Source organism: Engystomops pustulosus, chromosome 3, assembly GCF_040894005.1.
Source record: "Engystomops pustulosus chromosome 3, aEngPut4.maternal, whole genome shotgun sequence".
In the NCBI taxonomy this organism is placed as follows: Eukaryota; Metazoa; Chordata; class Amphibia; order Anura; family Leptodactylidae; genus Engystomops; species Engystomops pustulosus.
Window position 1 is genome coordinate 142,596,701 of NC_092413.1, and position 21,443 is coordinate 142,618,143.

Consider the following 21,443-nt stretch of genomic DNA (forward strand, 5'->3'; position numbering starts at 1 on the left):
AGTTGGTGGAGTAATTTTTTCTCAAAGTCCAGGGTGTCCGTTTTTGGGGTTTTGTATTCCCCAAATTTCAATTCTTTTTTGTTGCTAAAATTGTTATCAAGAAAACTGTGTCAAATCAACATAGTTGATTAACCAATATGTCAGACAGAGAGGTGGCAGATGAAGTTGGCCTCTGTCAGTGCACATGGAATTGAAGAGTAAAGCGATTCTAAGAGCTGCGGCTGTCATGTGCGTGTCATACTAAAACACAGCATTGTTTGAAGACCAAACCACGCTCCCTATGCATATTTGAGAATAGCACAACATTTTACAACAACCTACAGGCTCTCTGCAGCCAGGAAATACCTGTCTTTTAACGTTATTTCGCCATGATTCGATTCAGGTCGAATTTTGTCCAAAATTTCAGCTAACTCGGCAAATCGAATTTTTGAAAAATTTGCCCATCTCTAGTCATGATATTTACTGTTCTAATAAGTGTATACAATATGTAATGGGAAGTTGGCATGTTTCAGGCTACAAGAATTAGCCCTTAGTCATAGCAAACATAAACCACTGTTCACACCAAGTATGACAGAGTAAAACATAATCACATACGTATTCAGCTCTTCCTCAGCCATACCCCATGGACAGAAGATGCTGCCAGTACACACATTTACTAATTGGAGACAGTATACATTTTCATTCAGTGGCATAATATATTTTAGAATTTAGGCACAGCACACAAGGCAGGGCATATATTATTTAGGAGCACAATGTTGTTATTAAGGGAACTTTTTACTATAAGTGATTGTGGTAATCATTGCCTGTAAGTTGTCAAATGGCAATCTGTCTGCACCGTAGCAGTACTATAATCAGGGACTAAGCTTCTAATATGAAAAACAACATGTTTGCTATATGGCGCACTGTAATGTGAGCGTGATGGCAGCCCTGTCTAGGGTTGCTGGCTGTGTGAGAAGAATGGGGACCTGCAATTGCTGACTGTGTTAGGAGGAGGGAGTTCTGCAGTTGCAAAGCTGCAACACATTCCCTCAACATAGATTTTTGGCAAGAATCCACTAACTCAGTCTCTGACGTTTATATAAAGGATACTTGCACTTGGCTCTTGAGGGTTTTTTGGAGGCATTTTTTATTGCCTGTCTAGGGCTCATAATGCCTTGTTCCTGCCCTGGTTTGTATGTACATAAAATAGCATAGTATTCTCATAGAAATCATTTTCCACGCTGCTATTTAAATAGCTATTGATTTTCAGGGTAGTGGGTTGTTGGAAATGACAAGTGAGTTCATTTCTCTTAATATACTGAGAGTGGATGAGTGTTTTCCAATAAAAAGTAATGCTCAGATACTGAACCATAATAAACAATAAATGAAACCGTTACCTGCGTTCCTCCTTAAATCAGTGTAGATATTTCTTGCTCCATAGACAGTTTGTTTGTACATTATGAAATGCAATTAATGTGAACAATATAACATAATTGCTTCTATGCAGTAATGTGTCAAAAAGATAAAACAAAAGCTATGATCATACCTGAATTACTGTTCAGTGCTATGTTGGTGCCCTTGTTCAGGAAGGCATGATCTCATTAAAAGCTTAATATTTCATATTCTGTCTGGAAGCTGAAAGCCTAGTTTGAGGCATGAAAACATGTCCATAGACTGTAGCTTTACTGCAGAAGAAACAATCATTAGGTATAATTTTAGGTATAAAAGTCCCAATTCTTAACTCATTGCTATCTTGTGGGAATTTCCAAGATTAGGCTTTAGAGATAATGGGGCAGAGTTCACTGGAGTTCACGATCCTATTCCTGGTGCAGGTAAGTGCGTGTCAAGTGACACTTTTTTTTGTTTTAAATTTCGTGGTTTTGCTGAATCCGTCGGGTTTTCTGACGACCACGCCCCCCTCGATTTCTGTCGTGTGAAAGTTGGCACCGATGCGTCACAAACCGATCAAGTGCGCCAAAAACCCTGGGCAATTCAGGGAAAAAAATGGTGAAAATCGGAAAAATACGGGAAACCCGGCGAAAATGCATGAATCTGACCCTTAGTAAATGACCCCCAATGACTATTTTAAGACATGTGCCAGCCACAATTGCAAACAGCCAGATATGAAATTACTGTCTGCAACAACATGGGAGAGGGACGATATTGGCCTTTTTGCTAACCGAGGTCAAAACTGTAAACTGACCCATTCCCCCTGCGTAGCCTTCGTATTATCTCCTGCTATACCAAAATCGAAGGGAAATCTGTAAAAATAACTACAACCATGAAATGCAGGCAACTTTAATAATAATTGAGAATAGCGACATCAGATCACTGACGCCGTGGCATCTGGTACTCTACAATATGCTTCATCAAGTGTCAAAGCAGTTGTACCACCAGGTCGTTCCACAGCTGCGACTAGCCCGCGGTGGCAGCCGAGGTCAAGGTACCTCAGGGTCAGCATTAGGAGATCCAGGCAGAAGGAAACGGGAACACAGGCACAGAGGAACACAGGACATGGGAACTCAGGAGCACGAACACACAGGGGCACACGGAGGGACACGGGTGCGCCTGCATCTGAGACAGGGATTGCGGGAGCACCTGTGACATCAGGAAGACTACTTCATTATGATTTCTCCTTGCTGTGACTTATCACTGCTGAATACGCCGCAAGATGTCTTCAGCTAATTGCAGCAAATTCTCCACACTATACAGGCAGTCCCCGGGTTACATACAAGATAGGTTCCATAGGTTTGTACTTAAGTTACATTTGTATGTAAGTTGAAACTGTATATTTTATAATTGTGGATCCAGAAAAAAAATGTTTTTGCTCCAGTGACAATTGGAGTTTCATAAGTTTTGGCTGTAATGGGAACAAGGATTATCAATAAAGCTTTATTACAGACAATTTATAGCTGATCATTGCAGTCTGGGTCTGAAGTAAAGCTTCTAGAGAGCTTCACCAGAGGTCACAGTAGGCAGAGGGGTCCGTCTTTAACTAGGGGTCGTCTGTAAGTCAGGTGTCTTAAGTAGGGGACCAATTGTATATTTATACCCCAAAAACACACCTGACAACTAAATAAACAAATAAAACATCCGATATACAGTCCATCGAAGTATATACTACACCCACAATTTATTATTTATACCAGGCCACCCTAATTAAAATATAAATAGTATAGCCCCCTCCCCATAGATGGGATCGACAGGCAGCCCCTCACACATACTTTGTGTAGAAAGGCAGGCAGCCCCCTCCCTCACAGATGGCATAAACAGGCAGATGGCCCCCTATCCCGTAGAATGGATAGACAGGCAGGCGACTCCCCTCCCCCATATATAGTATAGACGGGCTGGCAGCTTCCTCCCCATAGATGGCATAGACTGGGAGGTGCCCCCCCCCCCCATAGATAGTATAGATTGGTAGGCGGCCCTCTCCCCCATAGACAGTATATATAGGCAGATTGCCCTCCTCCCCATAAATAAATAGACAGACGGCCTCTCCTCCATAGATAGTATAGACAGGCGGCCCCCTCCAGATCATATATGCTGGGTCAGGCCCCTTATAGGGAAAAATACACTTAAAATTCACAGCCCCAAAATCTAGCTGAATTGTCATCACAGAAACAAGAAACACAAAGAACACCAACAGGGGGACTGCCAGCAGTTCGATCTTAAATCTGAAACAGGAATATCCAAAAAAGACAACCTTTAAGCAGTGACATTATTGTATTTGCAGGATTTCATTGATTCTTTGCTTTTGCCTGATCAATTAGCATTAGTTAATAATGTATCATGCAAAAACAGATTTTTTTTTGGCCTCAAAGAAAACTACAGTTCAAAACGGGACTGCTAGAAATGTGCAAAAAGTAACTCAATGGGGGTCATTTATTAAGGGCCCGATTCGCGTTTTCCCGACGTGTTACCCGAATATTTCCGTTTTGCGCCGCTTGTACTTAAATTGCCCCGGGATTTTGGCGCACGCGATCGGATTGTGGCGCATCGGCGCTGGCATGCGCGCGACGGAAATCGGGGGGCGTGGCCGAACGAAAACCCGACGTATTCGGAAAAACCGCCGCATTTAAAAACCGAAAATGTGTCGCATAAGGACCGCTTACCTTCACCTGGTCTAGCTCGGTGCATTCCGGCGCGATGAGTTTACTTTCAGCGCAGCAGCGCCACCTGGTGGACGGCGGAAGAACTACCTTATTAAATCCCGGCCGGACCCGAATCCAGAGCGGAGAAGCCGCCGCTGGAACGCGAATGGACCGGGTAAGTAAATTTGCCCCAATATTTCTTCTTTTTGTTTGTCTTTATTGGAAGCAATACCAATGTCAATTTTAACAGTTTCACTGTTTTAAGAAAATACAATCTTGACAATGTAACTGAATGAAATATGTCAAGACCCAAGCATTTTTTTCTGCTGAGTATTATAAATATAATATTGGAAGAATGGTCTTATGAGTGTGAGATATTCTGGTGTCCAGAATTGTATCAAAATGAACTCATTATAATGTTGCAGTGGATGAACATGTATAGGTTTTTCTAGCACATTTAATTAACCGGTGCCACATATTGTAACTTGACATCTAAATTTAGTGAAGCACTTTTCTTCAAAAATTAAATGACAGAAGGTGTATAATAAGAAGACAGACTGATTGCAATCTTGTATTAATATATGGGTTCTGGCCAGAAAGGTAAGCTGTTAATGGAGGGCCCCAATGAACTATATGCACTGAGTTCAAACACACTGAGGCACATTTACTTACCCAGTCCATGCAGAATCCCCAATCCGGAATGTCCGATGAGGATGAACTCGATCTTTTGCGTGATTCACAAAGATCGTGCGCCCGATATCCTGCATGTGTTGCTTCCATGCTCAGGTCCTACGGAGTTCACCATCTTCTTCCCGGTGCATGTAAGTGCTTGGCTTGCGACACAATTTTAAAGTTAAACCTGCGGTTTGTCCGACGGCCCGCCACCCAATTTGGCTGCAACATTTAGGCATGTAGACATGGTCAAGACAATCTCCTGCAGTTCAAACCGAGCATCAGTATGGGGAAGAAAGGTGATTTGAGAGCCTTTGAACGTGGCATGGTTGTTGGTGTCAGAAGGGCTGGTCTGAGTATTTCAGAAACTGCTGATCTACTGGGATTTTCACGCACAACCATCTCTAGGGTTTACAGAGAATGGTCCAAAAAAGAAAAAAACATCCAGTGAGCGGCAGTTCTGTGGGCGGAAATGCCTTGTTGATGCCAGAGGTCAGAGGAGAATGGGCAGACTGGTTCGAGCTGATAGAAAGGCAACAGTGACTCAAATCGCCACCCGTTACAACCAAGGTAGGCAGAAGAGCATCTCTGAACGCACAGTACGTCGAACTTTGAGGCAGATGGGCTATAGCAGCAGAAGACCACACCGGGTGCAACTCCTTTCAGCTAAGAACAGGAAACTGAGGCTACAATTTGCACAAGCTCATCGAAATTGGACAGTAGAATATTGGAAAAACGTTGCCTGGTCTGATGAGTCTCAATTTCTGCTGCGACATTCGGATGGTAGGGTCAGAATTCGGCGTCAACAACATGAAAGCATGTATCAACTGCCTTGTATCAACGGTTCAGGCTGGTGGTGGTGGTGTCATGGTGTGGGGAATATTTTCTTGGCACTCTTTGGGCCCCTTGGTACCAATTGAGCATTGTTGCAACGCCACAGCCTACCTGAGTATTGTTGCTGACCATGTCCATCCCTTTATGACCACAATGTACCCAACATCTGATGGCTACTTTCAGCAGGATAATGCGCCATGTTATAAAGCTGGAATCATCTCAGACTGGTTTCTTGAACATGACAATAAGTTCACTGTACTCAAATGGCCTCCACAGTCACCAGATCTCAATCCAATAGAGCATCTTTGGGATGTGGTGGAACGGGAGATTCGCATCATGGATGTGCAGCCGACAAATCTGCGGCAACTGTGTGATGCCATCATGTCAATATGGACCAAAATCTCTGAGGAATGCTTCCAGCACCTTGTTGAATCTATGCCACGAAGAATTGAGGCAGTTCTGAAGGCAAAAGGGGGTCCAACCCGTTACTAGCATGGTGTACCTAATAAAGTGGCCGGTGAGTGTATCAGTACACTGTTAGAGAGTAAATATGACATAAAAAAGACAAATAGCTCTGTAATTGAAACATTAGTATTTCTCTGTAGGTCAACTTGTATTTAAGTCCTATGCACAGCTTTAAATATATTATGCCTCCTCTACCAGTTTCAACTCAATTAAAAAATATTCTCCACATGTATATTTACAGACTTTACACACTTTAATGGCTCTTGAATAGAGATGAGCGAACATGCTCGTCCGAGCTTGATGCTCGGTCGAGCATTAGGGTACTCGAAACTGCTCGTTACTCGGACGAATACTTCGCCCGCTCGAGAAAATGGCAGCTCCCGCCGTTTTGCTTTTTGGCGGCCAGAAACAGAGCCAATCACAAGCCAGGAGACTCTGCACTCCACCCAGCATGACGTGGTACCCTTACACGTCGATAGCAGTGGTTGGCTGGCCAGATCAGGTGACCCTGGGATAGACTAGCCGCTGGCCGCGCTGCTCGGATCATTCTGTCTCTGGATGCCGCTAGGGAGAGAGCTGCTGCTGGTCAGGGAAAGCGTTAGGGTGTTCTATTAGCTTACTGTTAGGCAGGAGTGATTCTCAAAGAACCCAACAGCCCTTCTTAGGGCTACAATAACGTTCTACTTTTTTTATTTTAATTTGCATCTTTTACCATTTTGTGAGGAATTAGCAGGGGGACTTGCTACCGTTGTGTTTAGCTCTTAGTGGCACACATATCCATAGCAAAGACCGAAGTGGGAAAATTCAGTAGGGGTTGGATTTCTATTAGGCAATAACTCAGTGTCATCTCATCTGGCATAGTAGTGTGCTTCCTTTGATACTTGGCTAGAAAATAGCCATAGGAGAATACAAACAGCTTCTTGAAGCCTACAGTAGCGTTCTATATATTTGATTTCTGGTTGATCTGCTGGTGGCTGTAGTTTCTGCAGTGCATGTACTTGCCAATTCTGAGCAATTTGTAGTGAGACTTGCGACCGCTGTGTTCTGCGCTTAGTGGCGCACATATCCATAGCAAAGGCCGAAGTGGCAAAATTCAGTAGGGGTTGGATTTCTATTAGGCAATAACTCAGTGTCATCTCATCTGGCATAGTAGTGTGCTTCCTTTGATACTTGGCTAGAAAATAGCCATAGGAGAATACAAACAGCTTCTTGAAGCCTACAGTAGCGTTCTATATATTTGATTTCTGGTTGATCTGCTGGTGGCTGTAGTTTCTGCAGTGCATGTACTTGCCAATTCTGAGCAATTTGTAGTGAGACTTGCGACCGCTGTGTTCTGCGCTTAGTGGCGCACATATCCATAGCAAAGGCCGAAGTGGCAAAATTCAGTAGGGGTTGGATTTCTATTAGGCAATAACTCAGTGTCATCTCATCTGGCATAGTAGTGTGCTTCCTTTGATACTTGGCTAGAAAATAGCCATAGGAGAATACAAACAGCTTCTTGAAGCCTACAGTAGCGTTCTATATATTTGATTTCTGGTTGATCTGCTGGTGGCTGTAGTTTCTGCAGTGCATGTACTTGCCAATTCTGAGCAATTTGTAGTGAGACTTGCGACCGCTGTGTTCTGCGCTTAGTGGCGCACATATCCATAGCAAAGGCCGAAGTGGCAAAATTCAGTAGGGGTTGGATTTCTATTAGGCAATAACTCAGTGTCATCTCATCTGGCATAGTAGTGTGCTTCCTTTGATACTTGGCTAGAAAATAGCCATAGGAGAATACAAACAGCTTCTTGAAGCCTACAGTAGCGTTCTATATATTTGATTTCTGGTTGATCTGCTGGTGGCTGTAGTTTCTGCAGTGCATGTACTTGCCAATTCTGAGCAATTTGTAGTGAGACTTGCGACCGCTGTGTTCTGCGCTTAGTGGCGCACATATCCATAGCAAAGGCCGAAGTGGCAAAATTCAGTAGGGGTTGGATTTCTATTAGGCAATAACTCAGTGTCATCTCATCTGGCATAGTAGTGTGCTTCCTTTGATACTTGGCTAGAAAATAGCCATAGGAGAATACAAACAGCTTCTTGAAGCCTACAGTAGCGTTCTATATATTTGATTTCTGGTTGATCTGCTGGTGGCTGTAGTTTCTGCAGTGCATGTACTTGCCAATTCTGAGCAATTTGTAGTGAGACTTGCGACCGCTGTGTTCTGCGCTTAGTGGCGCACATATCCATAGCAAAGGCCGAAGTGGCAAAATTCAGTAGGGGTTGGATTTCTATTAGGCAATAACTCAGTGTCATCTCATCTGGCATAGTAGTGTGCTTCCTTTGATACTTGGCTAGAAAATAGCCATAGGAGAATACAAACAGCTTCTTGAAGCCTACAGTAGCGTTCTATATATTTGATTTCTGGTTGATCTGCTGGTGGCTGTAGTTTCTGCAGTGCATGTACTTGCCAATTCTGAGCAATTTGTAGTGAGACTTGCGACCGCTGTGTTCTGCGCTTAGTGGCGCACATATCCATAGCAAAGGCCGAAGTGGCAAAATTCAGTAGGGGTTGGATTTCTATTAGGCAATAACTCAGTGTCATCTCATCTGGCATAGTAGTGTGCTTCCTTTGATACTTGGCTAGAAAATAGCCATAGGAGAATACAAACAGCTTCTTGAAGCCTACAGTAGCGTTCTATATATTTGATTTCTGGTTGATCTGCTGGTGGCTGTAGTTTCTGCAGTGCATGTACTTGCCAATTCTGAGCAATTTGTAGTGAGACTTGCGACCGCTGTGTTCTGCGCTTAGTGGCGCACATATCCATAGCAAAGGCCGAAGTGGCAAAATTCAGTAGGGGTTGGATTTCTATTAGGCAATAACTCAGTGTCATCTCATCTGGCATAGTAGTGTGCTTCCTTTGATACTTGGCTAGAAAATAGCCATAGGAGAATACAAACAGCTTCTTGAAGCCTACAGTAGCGTTCTATATATTTGATTTCTGGTTGATCTGCTGGTGGCTGTAGTTTCTGCAGTGCATGTACTTGCCAATTCTGAGCAATTTGTAGTGAGACTTGCGACCGCTGTGTTCTGCGCTTAGTGGCGCACATATCCATAGCAAAGGCCGAAGTGGCAAAATTCAGTAGGGGTTGGATTTCTATTAGGCAATAACTCAGTGTCATCTCATCTGGCATAGTAGTGTGCTTCCTTTGATACTTGGCTAGAAAATAGCCATAGGAGAATACAAACAGCTTCTTGAAGCCTACAGTAGCGTTCTATATATTTGATTTCTGGTTGATCTGCTGGTGGCTGTAGTTTCTGCAGTGCATGTACTTGCCAATTCTGAGCAATTTGTAGTGAGACTTGCGACCGCTGTGTTCTGCGCTTAGTGGCGCACATATCCATAGCAAAGGCCGAAGTGGCAAAATTCAGTAGGGGTTGGATTTCTATTAGGCAATAACTCAGTGTCATCTCATCTGGCATAGTAGTGTGCTTCCTTTGATACTTGGCTAGAAAATAGCCATAGGAGAATACAAACAGATTCTTGAAGCCTACAGTAGCGTTCTATATATTTGATTTCTGGTTGATCTGCTGGTGGCTGTAGTTTCTGCAGTGCATGTACTTGCCAATTCTGAGCAATTTGTAGTGAGACTTGCGACCGCTGTGTTCTGCGCTTAGTGGCGCACATATCCATAGCAAAGGCCGAAGTGGCAAAATTCAGTAGGGGTTGGATTTCTATTAGGCAATAACTCAGTGTCATCTCATCTGGCATAGTAGTGTGCTTCCTTTGATACTTGGCTAGAAAATAGCCATAGGAGAATACAAACAGCTTCTTGAAGCCTACAGTAGCGTTCTATATATTTGATTTCTGGTTGATCTGCTGGTGGCTGTAGTTTCTGCAGTGCATGTACTTGCCAATTCTGAGCAATTTGTAGTGAGACTTGCGACCGCTGTGTTCTGCGCTTAGTGGCGCACATATCCATAGCAAAGGCCGAAGTGGCAAAATTCAGTAGGGGTTGGATTTCTATTAGGCAATAACTCAGTGTCATCTCATCTGGCATAGTAGTGTGCTTCCTTTGATACTTGGCTAGAAAATAGCCATAGGAGAATACAAACAGCTTCTTGAAGCCTACAGTAGCGTTCTATATATTTGATTTCTGGTTGATCTGCTGGTGGCTGTAGTTTCTGCAGTGCATGTACTTGCCAATTCTGAGCAATTTGTAGTGAGACTTGCGACCGCTGTGTTCTGCGCTTAGTGGCGCACATATCCATAGCAAAGGCCGAAGTGGCAAAATTCAGTAGGGGTTGGATTTCTATTAGGCAATAACTCAGTGTCATCTCATCTGGCATAGTAGTGTGCTTCCTTTGATACTTGGCTAGAAAATAGCCATAGGAGAATACAAACAGCTTCTTGAAGCCTACAGTAGCGTTCTATATATTTGATTTCTGGTTGATCTGCTGGTGGCTGTAGTTTCTGCAGTGCATGTACTTGCCAATTCTGAGCAATTTGTAGTGAGACTTGCGACCGCTGTGTTCTGCGCTTAGTGGCGCACATATCCATAGCAAAGGCCGAAGTGGCAAAATTCAGTAGGGGTTGGATTTCTATTAGGCAATAACTCAGTGTCATCTCATCTGGCATAGTAGTGTGCTTCCTTTGATACTTGGCTAGAAAATAGCCATAGGAGAATACAAACAGCTTCTTGAAGCCTACAGTAGCGTTCTATATATTTGATTTCTGGTTGATCTGCTGGTGGCTGTAGTTTCTGCAGTGCATGTACTTGCCAATTCTGAGCAATTTGTAGTGAGACTTGCGACCGCTGTGTTCTGCGCTTAGTGGCGCACATATCCATAGCAAAGGCCGAAGTGGCAAAATTCAGTAGGGGTTGGATTTCTATTAGGCACTAACTCAGTGTCATCTCATCTGGCATAGTAGTGTGCTTCCTTTGATACTTGGCTAGAAAATAGCCATAGCAATAGGATAGGATTGTTTGGTTTTAAAAACTCAAAAAAAAACAAAAAACACAAAAAAACACAAAAAAAAACAAAAAGAAGTAAAAAAAAAAAAAAAAGTTATAACTCTCATTTTAAAAATGTTTAACCCGAGGGCTAGGGGTAGAGGACGAGGGCGGGGACGTGGGCGTCCAACTACTGCAGGGGTCAGAGGCCGTGGTCCTGGGCGGGGTGAGACACCACCTGCTGATGAGGGAGCAGGGGAACGCCGCAGAGCTACACTCCCTAGGTTCATGTCTGAAGTTACTGGGACTCGTGGTAGAGCACTGTTGAGGCCAGAACAGTGCGAACAGGTGATGTCGTGGATTGCTGACAATGCTTCGAGCAATTTGTCCACCACCAGTCAGTCTTCCACGCAGTCCACCCATGTCACCGAAATCCCCACTCCTCCAGCTCCTGCACCTCAGCCTCCTCCCCCCCAGTCTGCCCCCTCCCAGGAAAATTTGGCATTTGAACCGGCATATTCTGAGGAACTGTTTTCTGGACCCTTCCCACAGTCACAAACCACTTGTCCGGTTGCTGCTGAGCAATTTTCCGATGCCCAGGTTTTCCACCAGTCACAGTCTGTGGGTGATGATGACCTTCTTGACGTAGTGGAAGTGTGTAAAGAGGTGTCCGACGATGAGGAGACACGGTTGTCAGACAGTGGGGAAGTTGTTGTCAGGGCAGGAAGTCCGAGGGGGGAGCAGACTGAGGGATCGGAGGATGATGAGGTGACAGACCCAAGCTGGGTTGAGAGGCCGGGTGAACACAGTGCTTCTGAGACGGAGGAGAGTCCTCGACCTGAACAGGTTGGAAGAGGCAGTGGTGGGGCCAGACGGAGAGGCAGGGCCAGAGCTGGTGCATCAGCGCCACTGTCAACTAGTGAAGCTCCCGTGGTGAGGGCTCTTGCGGCGAGGGCTAGATCTTCAGAAGTGTGGAGGTTCTTTAAGGAAACACCGGATGACCGACGGACTGTGGTGTGCAACATTTGCCAAACCAGGCTCAGCAGGGGTTCCACCACTACTAGCTTAACTACCACCAGTATGCGCAGGCATATGAATGCTAAGCACCCCACTCAGTGGCAACAAGCCCGTTCACCTCCGGCCGTGCACACCACTGCTCCTTCCCCTGTGTCAGCTGCTAGTCAGCCCCCTGCCCAGGACCCTGGCACAAAAACCCCATCGTCGCCTCCACGATCCTCCACAGCATCCACCAGCGTTCAGCTCTCCATACCCCAGACGCTGGAGCGGAAACGCAAATATAGTGCAACCCACCCGCACGCCCAAGCCCTTAATGTGCACATCTCCAGATTGCTTAGCCTGGAGATGCTGCCCTATAGGCTAGTAGAGACCGAGGCCTTTCGCAACCTCATGGCGGCGGCCGCCCCTCGGTATTCGGTCCCCAGCCGCCACTACTTTTCCCGATGTGCCGTCCCAGCCCTGCACCAGCACGTGTCAGACAACATCATCCGTGCCCTGACCAACGCCGTTTCTGACAAGGTCCACCTGACCACGGACACGTGGACGAGTGCTGCCGGGCAGGGCCACTATATATCGCTGACGGCACATTGGGTTAACTTGGTGGAGGCTGGGACCGAGTCTGACCCTGGGGCTGCTCATATACTGCCGACGCCGAGGATTGCGGGGCCTACCTCGGTCCAGGTGTTTCAGGCCTACTATGCCTCCTCCTCCTCCCACCCCTCCTCCACCTCCTCCTCCGAACTACCATCCGTGGGCACGGCGCCATCAGTCGGTAGCTCTAGGCACAGCAGCAGTGCCGTCGCTAAGCGACAGCAGGCGGTGCTCAAACTGCTGAGCCTAGGCGACAAAAGGCACACCGCCCAAGAGCTATTACAGGGCATCACGGCGCAGACTGATCTGTGGCTGGCACCGCTGAACCTCAAGCCGGGAATGGTTGTGTGTGACAACGGCCGTAACCTGGTGGCGGCTCTGCAACTCGGCAGACTGACACATGTGCCATGCCTGGCCCATGTGTTAAATCTGATAGTGCAGCGTTTCCTCAAGACATACCCCAATCTGTCTGATTTGCTCACGAAGGTGCGCCGCATCTGTGCGCATTTCAGGAAGTCCAGCCCAGATGCTGCCACTCTCAGGGCAGCGCAGCGCCGCCTCCAACTGCCCGCTCACCGACTGTTGTGCGACGTGCCCACGAGGTGGAATTCAACACTGACCATGTTATCCAGAGTTTACCAGCAGCGCAGAGCGATTGTAGACTGCCAGATGTCAACTTCCACCAGAACTGGTAGTCAGGTCAGTCAGCTTCCTCAAGTCTACAATGAGGAGTGGACGTGGATGTCTGATATCTGTCAGGTGCTGAGTAACTTTGAGGAGTCAACACAGATGGTCAGTGGCGATGCCGCCATCATCAGCCTCACCATCCCGCTGCTTGGCCTGTTGAAAAACTCTCTGGTCAGCATGAAGTCGGAAGCTTTGCGCTCGTCACAAGAGACGGGGGAAGAATATTCCCTTGTTGATAGCCAAAGCACCCTGAGGTCTGTTTCTCAGCGCATATCGGAGGAGGTGGAGGTGGAGGAGGATGAGGAGGAAGAGGAGGAGAATGTTGGCGAGACACAAGAGGGGACCATTGTTGAGTCCTTCACTGTTCAGCGTGTATGGGCAGAAGAAGAGGAGTTGGAGGAGTTGGAGGAGGAGGAAATGGACAGTCAGGCCAGTGAGGGGAGTGAATTCTTACGCGTTGGTACTCTGGCGCATATGGCAGATTTCATGCTAGGCTGCCTATCCCGTGACCCTCGCGTTCAAAGAATTTATTCCAGCACCGATTACTGGGTGTTCACTCTCCTGGACCCACGGTACAAGCAAAATCTTCCCACTCTCATCCCTGGAGAGGAAAGGAGTGTGAGAATGCATGAATACCAGCAGGCCCTGGTGCACAAGCTGAAACAGTATTTCCCTTCTGACAGCGCTAGCGGCAGAGTGCGTAGTTCTGCGGGACAAGTAGCGAGGGAGAGTAGGCGAGCAGGCAGCTTGTCCAGCACTGGCAAGGGTACGCTTTACAAGGCTTTTGCCAGCTTTATGTCACCCCAGCAAGACACTGTCACCTGTCCCCAGTCTCGGCAGAGTAGGGCTGATCTTTACAGAAAGATGGTGAGGGAGTACGTAGCTGACCATACCATCGTCCTAAATGATCACACAGCTCCCTACAACTACTGGGTTTCAAAGCTGGACATGTGGCACGAACTGGCGCTGTACGCCTTGGAGGTTCTTGCCTGCCCTGCCGCTAGCGTCTTGTCCGAGCGGGTTTTCAGTGCAGCTGGTGGCATCATCACCGATAAGCGTACACGCCTGTCGACTGACAGCGCTGACAGGCTGACGCTTATTAAAATGAATAAAGGCTGGATTTCTCAGAATTTCCAATCTCCACCAGGTGAAGGAAGCTCAACCTGAATAATTGATCCACTCCTCCTCCTCCTCCTCATTTTCCTCCTTCTCCTCCTCTTTGTACAGTAAAGCAGAGGAAAATGGCTATTTTTTGACAGGGCCCACTGGCTCTTGCTATAGTACTTCATGCATTTAATTTTTCTGGAGGGCCACCTACCCGGTCCTCTGTTTGAAACAATTTTTGTGAGTGCCACATACAGGCACTCAATCTATTCCATTTTTCTGGAGGGCCACCTACCCGGTCCTCTGTTTTAAAAAATTTTTGGGACTGCCACATACAGGCACTCAATCTATTCCATTTTACTGGAGGGCCACCTACCTGCTCCTCTGGTTTGAAACATTTTTGGGACTGCCACATACAGGCACTCAATCTATTCCATTTTACTGCAGGGCCACCTACCTGCTCCTCTGGTTTGAACAATTTTTGGGACTGCCACATACAGGCACTCAATCTATTCCATTTTACTGGAGGGCCACCTACCTGCTCCTCTGGTTTGAAACATTTTTGGGACTGCCACATACAGGCACTCAATCTATCCCATTTTACTGGAGGGCCACCTACCTGCTCCTCTGGTTTGAAAAATGTTTGGGACTGCCACATACAGGCACTATCCAAATTAAATTGTCTCCATAGCAGCCTCCACACGTTGTCTCCATTGCTACCTCCAAAAGTCGTCCATATAGCTGCCTCCATACATCGTCCCTTTATCAAACGAGGTGTGTCAGGCAGAAATTTGGGTTGTTTTCATGGATTCCACATCAAAGTTGTTAACTTTGTCGCCACCCTGCTGTGTTATCCACAAAATATACTGGCAAACTTTTACCATTTAGGGATATTATTTCAGCGCTTCTTGCGCATCTGTTTACATTCCCCTCACCCGGCATATCCTAAACTTATAAGAACGCTACTACACTTGATCTTATACAAAAGGTTCTTAGAAGTGCTGTTTGGGGAGTAGCCTAGAGACAGGGGCTTGGATTGGCGAAAGCTCGCCTGGCAGCGGAACGCCAGCTCCATGCGCATCATGCGCTTCTTGCGCATCTGTTTACATTCCCCTCACCCGCCATATCCCAAACTTATAAGAACGCTACTACACTTAACTTGGTGCAGGCTGGGACCGAGTCTGACCCTGGGGCTGGTCATATACTGCCGACGCAGAGAATTGCGGGGCCTACCTCGGTCCAGGTCTCAAAGGCCTACTATACCTCCTCCCACCCCTCCTCCACCTCCTCCTCCTCCGAATTACCATCCGTGGGCATGGCGCCATCAGTCGGTAGCTCTAGGCACAGCAGCAGTGCCGTCGCTAAGCGACAGCAGGCGGTGCTGAAACTGCTGAGCCTAGGCGATAAAAGGCACACCGCCCAAGAGCTATTACAGGGCATTCCACATCAAAGTTGTTAACTTTGTCGCCACCCTGCTGTGTAATCCACAAAATATACTTGCAAACTTTTACCATTTAGGGATATTATTTCAGCGCTTCTTGCGCATCTGTTTACATTCCCCTCACCCGCCATATCCTAAACTTATAAGAACGCTACTACACTTGATCTTATACAAAAGGTTCTTAGAAGTGCTGTTTGGGGAGTAGCCTATAGACAGGGGCTTGGATTGGCGAAAGCTCGCCTGGCAGCGGAGCGCCAGCTCCATGCCAAGATCCAACTAACATAGTTTTAACTGCAGCACCTTTAATCTACTACTAGTTCACTGCCTCCATACATGGTCCCCTTATCAAACGAGCTGTGTCAGGCAGAATTTTGGGTTGTTTTCATGGCTTCCATGTTAACTTTGTCGCCACCCTGCTGTGTAATCCACAAAATATACTGGCAAACTTTTATCATGTACCGATATTATTTGAGCGCTTCTTGCTCACCTCCTTTGGTTCCTCTCTGCCACCCATTGGTTTGAAGCCTGAGTCCATTTAGGGTATGTCGCCATGACACTCTCTAGCCTGCTGCCGCTGCCTCTGCATGCCGTCCCCTATAGTGTCAGGGTCAATTATTGGATGTTTTAGATGCTATCTAGCTTCATTCTGTCACTCTGTCATGGCCATGCTGTTGCCCATAATTTTGGCATAATGGTGCGATTAGGCAGCCTCAGAGGCATCCATGCATGCTGCCCCTGCTGTTTCCTGTCCATTTCCGTGGTGTTTCCATCCTTTTCTGAGGTTCCCAGGTGTTTGGCCAAGCTTCCCTGTGCAGAGCCTTGGTCCCCTTGAAAAATGCTCGAGTCTCCCATTGACTTCAATGGGGTTCGTTATTCGAGACGAGCACTCGAGCATCGGGAAAAGTTTGTCTCGAATAACGAGTACCCGAGCATTTTAGTGTTCGCTCATCTCTACTCTTGAACTTAAATGGGTAGCAGTGAGATCTGTCCGAGATGGCTGGAGACCTTGTTTATGGCAGCTTAGAGGTGAAATAATGCTTAGTATCTAACAAGGGGGGAGAGTTGTGAGTGAAAGGTATATATTTGGTTAATATATTTGGTTAATAGTCGATTATAATTTTATGACATATTGTTGTTGTCTTATTGTCGGACTATGCCTCCTCAAAATGACTGACAGTTGTTTTTTTGTAAAATTTTTTCTGTTAATATATTAAAATAACAAGCAGACAACATTAGGCAGAAAGACGGGGCAGGAGAATATTTTAAAGAAGCAAATTGGTCAAAGCAGTGTGTCAACAAAAAATAAAATCCAAATACAGAAAAATAAAATCCATAACGAGTCAAAAATCTAGGAGTAAAGCCACAACTGCAGGAATAGGAAAAATAGAAAAAATTGGAAACACAAGGCAAAATTCATAAAGAGTAATTGGTAAAACTGGATAAAAACACAGGTAGGCTAAGGGCAGTGACTAGAAATAGTAACCGATCCTCTGCCAAGATTTAGTAGCCCTGCCAACACGACAGAATGGCTAGTAGCACGACAAAGTAAGAAGATTTTTTTTCAAATATTTATAAAATTATATTTATTTGATAATGTTTTTGACTCGTTCTGTAAAAAGTTAAAATAATTCAAGGCGGAAAACGATTCTGAGAAAAGATCTGTTTTCGCTTTGCTTCCATTCCATACAGGCAATAGTAAAGTAATGTGCGCTGTTCTTGGACTGGTAATAAGAGATCCATGATCTGTATCATCTATGTGCCAATCCTTGTTTTTTTGTGTTCCTATACCTTTTTACAGGAAGGCCCTTGTCACAAACATGGACAGGAATAGGACCTGTCCTGGGTTTCTAGGCCATCTGTTTAAAAAACGGACAAAAGCAAGTTTCATGGCAAAAGAATTGTATACAGACATGAACTATATAGTACTATAAACTTAATATATGAGAACTTAATATCTTCTCTAAAGTATTTTTGGCAGTATGAATTTTCAGAAATACAAGTGCATACTTTCTAATATATCCTATTAGAATTAACTTCTTGTCCTCATACTTTGACTTTTATCATCAAGCACCTTCCTTTTAACTCTAAAATTGTCTTTGAATTCATTATTGTTAGCAAAAGGTTCCTTAGTTGTCAGATTTCATAGAAGCGCAATCTAGAGGGTAGTGGGAGCAGAGAATTACAGAAGCAAATTCTTCTCCGAGCAGCATTGAGATAACAGCAAACTCAAAGACACTAAAGAGATGAGAGCTGCAGTAAAATCAACCAAATCATAAATATGTTTATGCATCCCGAAATGCCTGCTCTATCAAAATCTAACTATTCTAATGATAGCCATACAGAAAATTCAGTTGCTGCACCTTTATTCCTATCAATAGAGGTATCACCAGTTGATACTGTAAATCAATCATGTTGGGGATGAAGTAATTGCTACTGTAGTGCACTATAGTAATGGCTGGAAACAAAACCACCAGCGCCATGTGAAATAGTAGCAAATATTAAGCAACCTTTTTCCAAATTATGCAGCAGCCAGTATTGATTCCTCGCACGAGAAAGAAAGAAGCTCAGAAAGTAGCCCTCATGCATACAACTGTCGTGGGGACTATGGCGACCAGGCGGTGATACGATGCCACGCATATGTGGAACTGTACACATGGAAAAGATAGAGCATGCTCTATCTTTCGACGTGTTTTTGTCAGTGTTTCGCGGTATCTTATGGAGAGGGGAAGGGTGAGTACCGTTCACCAGTCCTCCTCTCCAGCGCCATTGTATAGCCGTAGCTGGACGAGCAGATGTTCATGTGCATGTAGCTTAAAGCCCCTTTCCCATGAACATATAATTTCTGTGCCATATGAATTCATATATACATGATGTTTTTAATTTGTATGTGCATGTATGTCACCGTATCTGTACCGTATGAAATATGGTGGGCTGGCAAATGATGGATGGCTGACTATTGGCTGAATGACAGAATGCCCCTCCCACTGGTTCTGGTCTCCTTGGATACTTTATGTGTATACGGCAGCATACGGTGCATACGGCACAACCGCTTGAAGAACATATGCATCATGTATTTTTAACATTCCTACAAACTTCTATGGGGCATCCGAATGGAAATACTGCAGAAAATAGGACATACTATATATTTTTTTACATCTCACTCATGGTATGGTGGACAACATGACCATGTAAATGAATGGCTGTATTGTTCATTGAAATTAATGTGGCCGAATGCTATTGGTATAAAAAACGGTTTGGTACAGGTAGGATACGGATGTTTTTATACGTTCATGTGAAAGCAACCTAAATTGATGAAGATGAACAGATCACATATTGCATGCACATATGGTATAATCACTGCTCACCTGATACAAGTCAGAATCCTTTTAAATTATAATTGTACAGAAATGTTTTGTTTTTTTAAAAAAGTTAAATGAAAACACATTTTCTTTACCTGTGTTTCTGTCGGGCAAAATACAGCAATGTTTCTGCAGAATCCCAGGTAAGACCTTAAAGAAGAGAGGAAAGTTATAAACAGAGACAAACTAATGCATCCTGGACTGCTTCCTAAACTGGTCCACTTGTTCCTTACCGCTACCCTGACATCTTAACACTCTAGTTATAACTTTTCTAGCACTTTTCATTTAGTGGACAGAAAATGACAATTGTAAAGAAAAAATGTATGGTAAAATTGTATGGTTTTATATAGTATAAGCTCTTTATTATTTTTAACACCTAGCCATATATCATAAAATTTGTAATCCTGGACAATCCCTTCAATTAGGTAAATACAATACAATATACAACATCACACATGAGGTAAACATAAAGTAACAATGAAAAAACTGTGTTAAAAAGCCAATATCAATAACTTGTAAAACAGCAATAAAATGAAGTCATTTTGGAGCAGTCTTCACAACATTTCAGTTCATTGAGGTTTGTGGGCATTAATTTATGAACAACTCTCTTAACCCCTTACGTACAAGTGATATATTAGTGTGTGACACGTCAGCTGCGGGAATATGGCTGAACCGTCTCCATACAAGGTAAATTTATGCTGCATACTGCAGAAAACACCCGCCGGTAACACCCGCAATTAATTATAGCACTGATCAGGGGTGTTAAACCTCCGATCGCCGCTGGCAAAGGTTCCAGTGGGGTTAAAAAGACGGCGGTGCCTGGTCAACGCTATCTTGGCTTAGATTGCCTTTCACGCTTAACGTCATCATAGAGCAACAATCTGTTGCTATCACAGCCTCGAGTCTTTGTGTCAGTGCCAGTGGCAAATTGAAATACATGATCAATAAAGTCCCCATATGCTGCCATACTGTAAATGTATACTGCCATACCAAAATATCTGTATACCTAAGTACACATACTTCAGTATACCGATGATTGTGGTTGACTTGATGATTGTGAGGTGTCCATTAGTAGCTTCTGCTAAACAATAATCACTTTTCCCCACAGTGTATGACAGCTGATGTTTTGGCTGATATGCTGTTCTTGGTTTTTATGAGACATGATGCTGTGTGCCACCTGTGGGCTGTGTACAGCATGTCAAACCCTGGTCAAAATGAAATCCTTTGAGGACAAGGATGGACATGAATATAAGATCAGAGAACATATTACATGTTCCACGCCTGGAGTAATTTACGTCTTACAATGCCCATGCGGATTAAGGTATGTGGGAAAAACGATCTGTGAAACGAGGATAAGAATAAGAGAACTCAATAAAGAACTATGACAGATTGCAGACGGAGACGCTGAGACTGAATAAACCTTTCCAACCAACACCAATAGCGGAACATTTAAAAAAATGCCATAATTGCAATCCCAAGGGTCTTAAGGGATGGGCTATCACCCATCTACATTTGGGGATACGGGGAGGAGACTTGGATACCCTGCTTCTCCAAACAGAGAGTTGATGGATCCACAGATTGGGGAGCCTAAAACCCAATTGGCTTTGGATGCTTTTTACAGGAATTCCCCTTTTCTCTTCTTTTTGAACAATTTGTTGGTCATTGATTTTCCTAAAATGACTGTGCTGTGTAAATAAAAATAAAAAATAAAAATTAAGTTTACGTTAGGGCCGCCCCGCCCCTAGAAGAAGCCAGGGTGACCCGGCGAAACATGTGTTGGGACACTGTTTGTTATGATAACCAGTTTAGGGACTAGTAAATAAGAGACAGTTTTTATTTACATTATTTCATATCACTGAAGTTTTCTTGCCGCACATTACTCTACTCCTGCCCTATCAGCCATTAGAAGCGTATGCCAGCACGCTGCAGGACGCTGATCAATTAATGGCAGAAGTTCTGCAATACAATGCGGAACAATGAGAGCATGTAAATTCAACCACATAGTATGAACTGCTTTATACCACTGCATTAGGTGCAGAGACTGCCATGTCCTGCTGCTCCTTACAAGCTGGGAGCACGGCATCTCTATACTCTTCTTAGCACGTATTCAGACTGAGTGGCAGTGTATAGTGCAGGGGAAGTAACGGTGCTACTGTATACACATAAGGGCAGTGTCCTATTGTGTCTCTGAGGCAGCGATTTTGAACTATTTAGTGAAAACACGCTGCTGCACAAGTAAATACAATAGCAGCACCTGATTGTATTCACTAC

The 21,443-nt window shown here is 44.7% G+C and overlaps 1 protein-coding gene across 6 annotated transcripts in view; it reads right to left on the bottom strand.

The window, feature by feature from the left end:
* The window catches only part of DLGAP2 (DLG associated protein 2), a 628,408-nt gene that overhangs the window by 532,626 nt on the left and 74,339 nt on the right, over window positions 1-21,443 (bottom strand). For all 6 annotated transcript variants that reach the window (XM_072142338.1, XM_072142335.1, XM_072142334.1 and 3 more), the window contains one exon: window positions 19,268-19,322. In XM_072142338.1, coding sequence (XP_071998439.1) covers window positions 19,268-19,322 — 55 coding nt within the window. The remainder of the gene's footprint in view (window positions 1-19,267; window positions 19,323-21,443) is intronic.